The sequence below is a fragment of the Coregonus clupeaformis genome, unplaced genomic scaffold (assembly GCF_020615455.1).
Source record: "Coregonus clupeaformis isolate EN_2021a unplaced genomic scaffold, ASM2061545v1 scaf1144, whole genome shotgun sequence".
Classification (NCBI taxonomy): domain Eukaryota; kingdom Metazoa; phylum Chordata; class Actinopteri; order Salmoniformes; family Salmonidae; genus Coregonus; species Coregonus clupeaformis.
In genome coordinates, this window is record NW_025534598.1 from 95,568 (window position 1) to 107,108 (window position 11,541).

The following is an 11,541-nucleotide window of genomic DNA, read 5'->3' on the forward strand; positions in this document are numbered from 1 at the left end:
TGTATCGTGAGATTTTGAGTGAAACCCTCCTTCCATCAGCAAGGGCATTGAAGATGAAACGTTGCTGGGTCTTTCAGCATGACAATGATCCCAAACACACCGCCGGGCAACGAAGGAGTGGCTTCGTAAAAAGCATTTCAAGGTCCTGGAGTGGCCTAGCCAGTCTCCAGATCTCAACCCCATAGAAAATCTTTGGAGGGAGTTGAAAGTCTGTGTTGCCCAGCGACAGCCCCAAAACATCACTGCTCTAGAGGAGATCTGCATGGAGGAATGGGCCAAAATACCAGCAACAGTGTGTGAAAACCTTGTGAAGACTTACAGAAAACGTTTGACCTGTGTCATTGCCAACAAAGGGTATATAACAAAGTATTGAGAAACTTTTGTTATTGACCAAATACTTATTTTCCACCATCATATGCCAATAAATTCATTAAAAATCCTACAATGTGATTTTCTGGATTTTTTTTTCTCATTTTGTCTGTCATAGTTGATGTGTACCTATGATGAAAATTACAGGCCTCTCTCATCTTTTTAAGTGGGAGAACTTGCACAATTGGTGGCTGACTAAATACTTTTTTTCCCCACTGTATATTTGAATAGTGAGAGACAGAATAACAACAACAACATCCAGAAAAACGCATTACAAAAATGTTATAAATGGATTTTCATTTTAATGAGGGAAATAAGTATTTGACCCCTCTACAAAACATGACTTAGTACTTGGTGGCAAAACCCTTGTTGGCAATCACAGTGGTCAGACGTTTCTAGTAGTTGGCCACCAGGTTTGCACACATCTCAGGAGGGATTTTGTCCCACTCCTCTTTGCAGATCTTCTCCAAGTCATTAAGGTTTCGAGGCTGACGTTTGGCAACTCCAACCTTCAGCTCCCTCCACAGATTTTCTATGGGATTAAGGTCTGGAGACTGGCTAGGCCACTCGAGGACCTTAATGTGCTTCTTCTTGAGCCACTCCTTTGTTGCCTTGGCCGTGTGTGTTTTGGGTCATTGTCATGCTGGAATACCCATCCACAACCCATTTTCAATGCCCTGGCTGAGGAAAGGAGGTTCTCACCCAAGATTTGACGGTACATGGCCCCGTTCATCGTCCCTTTGATGCGGTGAAGTTGTCCTGTCCCCTTAGCAGAAAAACACCCCCAAAGCATAATGTTTCCACCTCCATGTTTGACGGTGGGGATGGTGTTCTTGGGGTCATAGGCAGCATTCCTCCTCCTCCAAACATGGCGAGTTGAGTTGATGCCAAAGAGCTCCATTTTGGTCTCATCTGACCACAACAGTTTCACCCAGTTCTCCTCTGAATCATTCAGATGTTCATTGGCAAACTTCAGACGGGCATGTATATGTGCTTTCTTGAGCAGGGGGACCTTGCGGGCGCTGCAGGATTTCAGTCCTTCACGGTGTAGTGTGTTACCAATTGTTTTCTTGGTGACTATGGTCCCAGTTGCCTTGAGATCATTGACAAGATCCTCGCGTGTAGTTCTGGGCTGATTCCTCACCGTTCTCATGATCATTGCGACTCCACGAGGTGAGATCTTGCATGGAGCCCCAGGCCGAGGGAGACAGTGCTTTTGTGTTTCTTCCATTTGCGAATAATCGTACCAACTGTTGTCACCTTCTCACCAAGCTGCTTGGTGATGGTCTTGTAGCCCATTCCAGCCTTGTGTAAGTCTACAATCTTGTCCCTGACATCCTTGGAGAGCTCTTTGGTCTTGGCCATGGTGGAGAGTTTGGAATCTGATTGATTGATTGCTTCTGTGGACAGGTGTCTTTTATACAGGTAACAAACTGAGATTAGGAGCACTCCCTTTAAGAGTGTGCTCCTAATCTCAGCTCGTTACCTGTATAAAACATTTACATTTTAGTCATTTAGCAGACGCTCTTATCCAGAGCGACTTACAGTTAGTGATTACATATTTTTTTTATACTGGCCCCCCGTGGGAATCGAACCCACAACCCTGGCGTTGCAAACGCCATGCTCTATCAACTGAGCTACATCCCTGCCGGCCATTCCCTCCCCTACCCTAGACGACGCTGGGCCAATTGTGCGCCGCCCATGAGTCTCCCGGTCGCGGCCGGCTGCGACAGAGCCTGGATTCGAACCAGGATCTCTAGTGGCACAGTTAGCACTGCGATGCAGTGCCTTAGACCACTGCGCCACTCAGGAGTATGAAGACACCTGGGAGCAAGAAATCTTTATGATTGAGAGGGGGTCAAATACTTATTTCCCTCATTAAAATGCAAATCAATTTATAACATTTTTGACATGTGTTTTCTCAATGTTTTTGTTGTTATTCTGTCTCTCACTGTTCAAATAAACCTACCATTAAAATTATAGACTGATCATTTCTTTGTCAGTGGGCAAACATACAAAATCAGCAGGGGATCAAATACTTTTTTCCCTCACTGTAGGGAGCAAAGCTGACCGAGGGGAGAGGTAAACTTCATGAGGTCCAGACTCCCTCTGGAGAGGATATATTTTAGGAACTCAGAAGGGGAAAGCTAAAGCACAGCAGCCTATATATGACCAGAGAAATGATTCCACTGTTTCCAGACAGTTTAATTTATGAGTGAATCTTAGACAAGGGTTACTGGTAGGAACCTAGGACTATTAGGAATACCATTTAGCCAGAGTATCGTAGGAAAAACATGCCTGCATTCACAGTCAGTCAGTGCTGACATCAATATGAGTCAAGGGTCATGACCCTAGAAGCTAAGGTGAAGAGTCACAGGCCACCAATCAAAGTACATCACAGGGATACCTCCACAATGAACTGACAGATGGATGTTACGTCTCACTGCTCAGCAGATGGAAGGCCATCTCACAAGAATTAGGCTTAGGTGTACATTCACCACCAGACGGTATACAGCTAGCACTTCTGATAAACCTATTGTGGCAGGTCAGAATCACGCACCTTTGCTTTTCAAGAGACAACAAGTGGATAGTTTCAGTGCTACATTCCATGATATTATTTGACATTGATACGAATGGAAATATCAAAGTCATGCAACATACATTCGCATTCAGTTGTTGTTTGTTATGATTTACATCCTCACTTCACCATGGTCACCAGGGTCTGCACACTCAACACGGAGAGTGAAGCAGAATCATTTCCTCTTTGAAAACCCATTACCTAACCACATGACAGGTGATAGATGAGCTAGAGATTTCATGCTGATAGGTTGACTTGGATTAAAGTAGAAGAGTAGGCCTAGTCATGACAGGGTGGATGTCAGAGATTAAAGTAGTGGTCATTGGACATATGGAGGCACATGGGCTCTTCTTCATGGTGAAGTAGGTGAAAATTCAGCAGTAAATCAAACTATTCTAACCAACACCATTGACAATGTCCTGTTTCTACATAAGGGATTGTGACTGCAAAGGCAACACAAAGGGATGGTTTGTCTCTCAGTTCTAAGAAAGTAATTGACCTCAGAAGAATTTGAAAATGTTGCATGAGATTACTAAACCCTCAAAATCTAGGGGCATTTTTGTGAATGGAATCTCCTGCATAACAGCATATAATGTGCAGTAAACATTGCTCAAGAGGAAGGAAGGAAGACTGGACGGATGTAACACCCCTCTTTCACAGCTCCTAAGTGTATGAAAACAGTGAGAAATGCCTGAAGGAAGCCATGTTGAATTCTGAAACTGCCATCTTTGGCAAGAGAGACGGAATACTGGGTTGGGAAGGGATATGTCACAAAGATTCACTCACATTCTCAAGCAAACCATTGATCTGAGCTCCTGAAATCCACCCTAAACCATCCACACTCTCCTAGCAACTGGTACACACACATAAACAATGAACCAAAAGCATTAGGAAACCACAAACCTTGTCCAAAGACAACACTAGAACTTCAGCGCTGCCACACTGCAAAGCCTGTAGAATATCATCACCTAGATCAGTGATTCCCAAACTGTGGGGCGCACCCCCCCTGCGAGGGGTCCCCCCCCCAAAAAAAATAACTCAGTCCGGCTTTCAACTTACCCTTGAAAGTTGTAATAGTAGAATGCATTAGGTGCAACTTCGAAATTGGGTAGCGCCTCATCAGTTCCTCTTGTCATGTTAGTCATTGCATAACTTAGAGAGCTATTTATAACTTGTCAGAAATATCCAGATAAAGTAGCCCATGTCAGCTTAAGTTTTTTAGCTAGGTTTCTAAGCCCATAGATTTGTAGTAATGATCGAGTCATTCAAATATCACGTCAATACACATTAGACATGGCAAAATATATAGAATTGCAAGACAATTTGCTTTAAAACTGCAAGGTTTTCTCTGCACCCCATGACAAAATGTGTAGAATTGCAGGAAATAAGCATTAAACCTGCATAATGTTCTCTCTGCCAACAAGAGGAGTGTGAACAGTTTGTGTCATGAACAGTGCTTGTGCCCATAGAAATGGAAGGAGGGCCTGAGTGAAAAAGTTTGGGAACACCTGACCTACAGTACCAGTCAAAAGTTTGGACACAAAATATATTTTAGATTTTAGATTATTCAAAGTAGCCACCCTTTGGCTTGATAACAGCTTTGCACACTCTTGGCATTCTCTCAACCAGCTTCATGAGGAATGCTTTTCCAACAGTCTTGAAGGAGTTCCCACATATGCTGAGCACTTGTTGGCTGCTTTTCCTTTACTCTGCGGTCCAACTCATCCTAAACCATCGCTATTGGGTTGAAGTCAGGGGATTGTGGAGGCCAGGTCATCTGATGCAGCACTCCATCACTCTCCTTCTTGGTAAAACAGCCCTTACACAGCCTGGAGGTGTGTTTTGGGCATTGTCCTGTTGAAAAACAAATGATAGTCCCACTATGCGCAAACCAGATGGGAAGGCGTATCGCTGCAGAATGCTGTGGTAGCCATGCTGGTCAAGTGTGCCTTGAATTCTAAATAAATCACAGACAGTGTCACTAGCAAAGCACCCCCACACCATCACACCTCCTCCTCCATGCTTCACGGTGGGAACCACACATGCAGAGATCATCCGTTCACCTACTCTGCGTCTCACAAAGACACTGCGGTTGGAACCAAAAATCTCAAATTTGGACTCATCATCAGACCAAAGGTGTCCATATGTGTTATTTCATAGTTTTGATGTCTTCACTATTATTTTACAATGTAAAAAATAGTAAAAATAAAGAAAAACCCTTGAATGAGTAGGTGTGTCCAAACTTTTGACTGGTAGTGTAAGTCACCTTGCCAAGAACTAGAAGAGTAGATAATGTACTCAAAATACAGTAACCAATACCCTCCAGACCGACTAAAAATGTTCCAAATACAAGAATGGTTCATAAGGTGCCTCCCATAAGGTGTCCACTGTCCAGGGGGTAATGACAGTACAAAGGACAGACGACAGACTGGGAGGCTCAACAATGGCGGTGCAGACACATAGCGTGTGTCACACGTATGAATAGAAGCTAATGTGTCGCCTATGTTAAGGTAAGTTAAGCGTACACTGGAGCCACATGATGGGGTGTGGGGGGTGGAGGGGTGTGTCACGGCAGGTGTTCCCCCTGAGTGAAAATTGTGGCACATGCCAGCCATCCTGTGATCATAAGGGGACATTCATGCAATAACACCTGGTTAGTGTTGGCCTCGTTGTAACTGGGCATCAATAATTAATTTACAACTATAGTAGGAGAGAAAGAGAGATAACTAGAGAGAAAGAGGTCTACCATCTTACTCCGTTCAGAATTATTTTGGACGCATTGTTCTATGTCATTGTTTTACTGCTATAAGTACTGAAATTCAAAACTGTTATTTCATCTATCAAAGTCAAAGATCTCCAAATGCAAACACACCTGTCCTATTTTTCTGTTTATTCCTCGTGTTATTTTTCTACTGGCATTGTTGGGAAGTAAGTAACAATTTCACTGCTTGTCTACACCTGTTGTTTACGAAGCATGTGACAAATTACATTTTATTGGATTTTATTCAAAAAGAAAGTAGCATTATAGAGGGCAGGCCAAAAAAATATATCTGCCAATCAAGAGTGAGGTTTAAGACAAAACTGTCACATTTCTATAGTGTCGAGAGCAGACTCAAGCGTCAACTCTAGAAATGCAATATCTAAAAGGAACAGTGATATGCCAGCAAAAGCACTGTACGTCATCACTGTACATACTGAATGCACTGTGGGTGGGAGATGCCCATGTAGGCTACTACCTGTGGCACTGTGCAGACATCTGGTCCTCTGTAGCTCAATTGGTAGAGCATGGCGCTTGTAACGCCAGGGTAGTGGGTTGGATCCCCGGGACCACCCATACGTAAAAATGTATGCACACATGACTGTAAGTCGTTTTGGATAAAAGCGTCTGCTAAATGGCATATTATTTTATTATTATCTTCCACTCTGTCAGTGCTAGGCAGGCTGCGAGCACACAGGCACCATTTCAACTGGTCCTCAGTCTCTTGGCTAAGGTAGTGGGAACAGTTTTTATTAACTATGTGTGAGATTCCCCAGACAGACGGCCTATACCAAGTTGTACATGAACTGTGCAGTATGTTGAGAAGGAATAGGTGGATTGGGGATATTCTGTCCCTTACTCTCCTTTTCTGACTGCACGGTCTAGTGCTGTGGTGAGAGAAAGATGACAAGCCAATGGCCAATAGAATAAATAGAATTAAGAAGAAAATAGAAGATTAAATAACAGAATAGAATATTATAGAAGATAATAACATTTCAATGCATATCATTCCAAACCACATTTGAGTACAAGTACTGTGGCACATACGGTGGTGTTTTAGGTCTTGCAGGGCTCACTTCAGTAACTGGAAAAAGACGCTATACATTGTTAGGTGCTAGCTGTGAAAATGACAGTTTATTGCTCTGTTGACAGCATTATATCGGTAGTGAAATCAAAACAGAACAGAGTACCGTTAACTACTGTATTAACCAATTGTTCTGAAACAAGGTGAGTCACATGTTTTCCATATCAGGCAAATATTATCACCAATGAGTCAATGGCCTTTTTCAGGTTTTCCCCCAAAATACCTCAACTCAGCACTCTCTTCAAACCACCCGTCTTATAGTGGTTTCAGAAAGTGCGGTCTCTGAATCTTACAAGATGACTGTACTAATGACAGGGTGAAGGGTTTTTGCCTCCACCTATTGGCTAAACTCAGTAAGGCGCTATGAATGTCCAACGTATCCAGCATAAACAATATCTCAAAACATATACACACCACACCAAATATACTTAAACAAATAAATGTAATTGCACATAAACAATGACCCATTACCCATCAAATGAAAATCATCAACCTAAATTCTATCACCAATGCTACATGAAGACAACAACCCCTAAAATAGGTAGTTCACCCTGCAGTGAGTGCACCTTGTGTTTGGTCCTTGATTCCTATGGTCTCCAGTCTCCACTCTTTATCCCTTTAGCGCCGTCAGCCTGAGGACCACTCCTGTTGTTTACCCTCTGGGGTTCGTCTGTAGAGCAGCATATATGCTGTGCCTTCTCTGTTAACAAAGGATAAGACACCTGTCAACTGACGGCATTGCCCCCCCCCCAGAATTGATCATGTATATTACTGAGCGTTGTCGCCATTCTAAAGAGAAGTAATTGAACATTTTGTGTCAGATCCTTACTTTTGACTTCCTCCATAGGTTTTCTGTACTTCCTCCCAGCTAACCTGTGTTTGTGCAAATGTTATGTTACTTTTAATGATACCAAAGAAATGTATATATGTATAATACAAACTTGCTGAGTGGTGTAAACATTCTTCCACTCATTTTCTCTTACCTGCCGTACATTACTATCATCAGCGTAGTACCAGCTCTGGTCCTTCTTGTGACGAACGTACGCTGTGTAGTGTCCAAACATGGCATCGCCAGAGTGCACTATGACTGCATACAAACTATACTGGCTGTCACTCTGAAAGCATGAACAATTCCAATTTGATATCTGTCAGTACAGCTGTACTATTCCCCTCCAATGCTGTTGTGATAAAATGTAATTGGGTTTATGTAGGCCCATGTGTCTTTTTTTTAATGTGCATAATGTTGTGTATTAGTATACCTCAAACAAAATTGGTAAACATATGCCTACCTACCTGTACATAACCTTGTGACAGTGCCTCTGCTGTCAAGATCTCAGAAATGTTCAGGGTTTCTGGGAAGGTGACTTTGCAGTGTAGTTTCCTGGTGTAACCACGGTAATTACGGAATCTCTTCAGGTGAAGACACAAGACAGGGGGCAGGGAGATGAGTTTGTAGCCCTACATAAGAAACAAGATGGAGTAATTCAGTGAACAGGCAAATCACAACAGTCTCTACATTGGAACATCCTTTCAGTTAGAAAGAACTGACCTGTTTGGATGGCTTCTTCTCTCCACACCTCTCACAGTAGCAGTTATCCCTGTCCCTTAGCACCTGAAGCTCAAAGACTAACCGTATACAGTCCTCCTGGAAGACAACAGTATGGGAAAGACACAGAGACTCAGTTTTCATTTTAAACAAACCACATCCTCCCTTTGGCAGTTTAAAAAAAGAAAAATTAAACATTCATGGCTAAGTACTTTGAACAGAATCCCAAGTTTGAGGGAACCCTCACCAGGGTGTTGTGGCTGTCCTTTAAGTGCATGGGGAGGCTGAGCAGAAAGCTGGTCCCAGATTCGATGTATGTACATTCTAGACACTGAAGGTACGTCTCCATGGTAACCTTGTACAGAGACTGAATCTCCTGAGCCTGGGGAACACAGACAGAGAAACTTCCTATCGTATCATCTCCAACATGCTTTTTGTTGGGTGTCCCTGTTGTTATTTTTAGTTGATCTAATATAATGTAAATTTAGGTAGTACATACCAAGGCCTTGTCACTCATCTGTTGTTGGATAAGGTTTAGAATGGAGAGGAATACCTCATCTGCATCATGCTGAACATGGACTGTGAAACACATTCTTGTCAATGTTAAAGTTGCAGACAGAAATATTATATTATTTGTAATTCATAATTTAAGTCCGAATTTGAGTTGGGTGAAATTGACCCATGTCATTGCTTTTTTTCTCCATGTAATGACAGGTAGACTACTCATACGGCGGATGTAATTTCTGTCCAGGCAGTGCAGGAAGTCTTGATGAGGAGCAGGCTGGGTCTGGTCACTCTGCATGGCTTGTAGCACCTTCCTCAGCTGCAGAGGGACACTCTCCTTGTACTTATCAACTGGGTTCCACCTAAGAACATAACATTCCCAGCACTCAATGCTTTCCCACAAGCAGCCCGTTAAACACCAGTAACCTAACTAATGTCTTTGTCACATGTTGATTCTTAATAGCGAAGTATTGTAACCTGCCACCTGGCTTACCTGTCTAGCAGGTCTACCAGTTCCCAGGTGGCAGAGAAGGACTGCAGCAGAGCGTTCACACAGCATGACAGGCCATAGTTCATCAGACCTCTCAGGCCTATAGGCATCAATATGGTCAGAACAACATAGCTGCATGCCTCAATTCTATCCAGACAGTTAAGTAATAATAATTTATTATGTCTCACAGGAGGTTGGTGGCACCTTAATTTGGGGTGGACGGGCTGGTGGTAATGGCTGGAGCGGAATCAGTGGAATGGTTTCCCTGTGTTTGATGCCATTTCCATTCACTCCCTTCCAGCCATTATTATGAGCCGTCCTCCCGTCAGCAGCCTCCTGTGCTAGTGACCATATTGATCAATGCAAAGTGTGCGGTGTAAAGTGCAGTGATGCTGCTGTTGATTATGGTCAGAATTTGTTCCTGACCATGTGATCAGAACAGGGAAACTCAGGACCCTATAGCGGCTCAGTTGGGTTCAGTTATAGGGAATAGTGTAAAACATGTCCCGTGATCAGGGAAAAATAACCAGCCCATTGGCTTGTTTCAATATCTACTTTCCACCATATGCATATAGTCCAATCCCTACCTTGTAACCTACTCCCGAAAGGTAGACTCAAACTACGGCGGAACATTGAGAAACTGCTTCCTGCCATCAGGGCTATCGTTTTAGCTCATAGATTGCTGGACTACTGTTGTTGAGTTGAGAAGTCCAAGGGGTTCTTCTCCCTGTGAGTGAAATACAAATCGATAACTGGATCGTCATCATACATTTTTACATAGCTGAGTTTACTCAACTTTGAGAAACTCGGCTAACATTAGGGGTGCATTTTTTTGTGAACTGCATGCACCTGCAGGCTATAGTGTATTTTTTTGTGAATCAAAAACACTGCATATAACATAATAGTTATTTATTTTAAGCAAAGATTTCACTTACTTAATCGATCTCATTGACTATCCACAGCCTTCGGGAAAATACTATGGAAAAGACGCGACTTGACTCGACTATGGCAGCATCACTTTCACTTTCTATTTCTGTCAAACTTTAGGTAAAAACGAAACTAATGAAACTGAGTCCATTATATCGCCCTCTGCCGGCCTTTGGGCTAAGTGCCATTCATTTCTACCGATTTCTATTTTCTTATTGTTGGGCTTTGTTGAGGTCGCCACATACAGTATTTTAAAACAGCATTGAGTGTCATTATTTGCCTGTAAAATTCCATGTCAGGACTATAAAGTAGTTGACAGCGACAGTTAATACAAATTGGACTTCTGTTATGAAAAGGTTGTCCACATAGTGCTAGATAGCTGTGTAGGCAACCATTTTAAATCAGCATGGAGGCAACCTTTCGCAGCAGGAGAAGATATGGGACTTATTTAAGCAATAATGCACGAGGGGTGTGGTATATGGCCAATATACCACGGCTAAGGGCTGTTCTTATGCACGACTCAACGTGGAGTGGCCATATACCACAAACCCCAGAGGTGCCTTATTGCTATTATAAACTAGTTACCAACGTAATTGGAACAGTAAAAATAAATGTTTTGTCATACCCGTGGTATATGGTCTGATATACCACGGCTTTCAGCCAATCAGCATTCAGGGCTCGATCCACCCAGTTTATAATATGGGATAAGATATAGAACTATTGATGGGGGCTTCCTTCAGAGTGGTACAGTATGAGACCCACATGGTTGGTTGGATGGCACCCCCTAGTGACAAACCTGAGCAAGCTGTAATTGATTCAATGAAGAATGAGGATGAAGCTCCCAGGGGTTGAGGTCTTTACATTTTAGTCATTTAGCAGACGCTCTTATCCAGAGCGACTTACAGTTAGTGAGTGCATACTTTTTTTTCTTCTTCTTCATGGCAGGGGCATCATTTCAACTAAACCTAGGGTATGGCAAAGTGGAAGGGGGGGTTGAAGCTCATTTACTACATTTCTACACAATTAAAAAAACTCTAAAATGCATTTTGGAGAACAACCTAAATGTACTCCAGCCATTCTCACCTTGGCTGCAGTAGCTTCATTCACCTCAGTCGATAGGGGACTTAACATTCTACAAACGTCATACAGCAATTAGCTACTACGCACTAGCTCACAGAACAGGGATCAAACACTCTAGTTTAGTTACATGTCAAGTGAAACAGCAGTTACCGAGCCATCTTCCAGATCTGCACTGTTTTGAGAAAAGTCGCACTGTTCTCTGGAG

General features: G+C 42.8%; 1 protein-coding gene across 1 annotated transcript; it reads right to left on the reverse strand.

Annotated features, from left to right (window-relative positions):
• Positions 1-6,819: 6,819 nt before the first annotated feature.
• LOC121542489 (ubl carboxyl-terminal hydrolase 18) lies at positions 6,820-10,421 on the reverse strand. The gene is made up of 11 exons (XM_041851884.2): positions 10,265-10,421; positions 9,917-10,056; positions 9,333-9,429; positions 9,065-9,201; positions 8,835-8,914; positions 8,583-8,717; positions 8,339-8,434; positions 8,083-8,247; positions 7,773-7,904; positions 7,619-7,662; positions 6,820-7,489 (listed from the first exon to the last, which is right to left on the reverse strand). Exons 2-11 carry the CDS (start codon positions 9,981-9,983, stop codon positions 7,417-7,419), a joined length of 1,026 nt encoding a protein of 341 aa, XP_041707818.1. The 5' UTR covers positions 9,984-10,056; positions 10,265-10,421; the 3' UTR covers positions 6,820-7,416.
• Between the last annotated feature and the right edge of the window lie 1,120 nt (positions 10,422-11,541).

Bases quoted from the DNA above. Each gene is read 5' to 3' on its own strand.
- LOC121542489 (XM_041851884.2), bottom strand. From the start codon at position 9,983: ATGGCAGGAAGCAGTTTCTCAATGTTCCGCCGTAGTTTGAGTCTACCT. The intron at 9,202-9,332 runs GTAAGCCAGGTG...TTATGTTCTTAG, and splicing joins CTGGTAGACCTGCTAGACAG to GTGGAACCCAGTTGATAAGT. The intron at 7,905-8,082 runs GTAGGTAGGCAT...TCATGCTTTCAG, and splicing joins TGTCACAAGGTTATGTACAG to AGTGACAGCCAGTATAGTTT.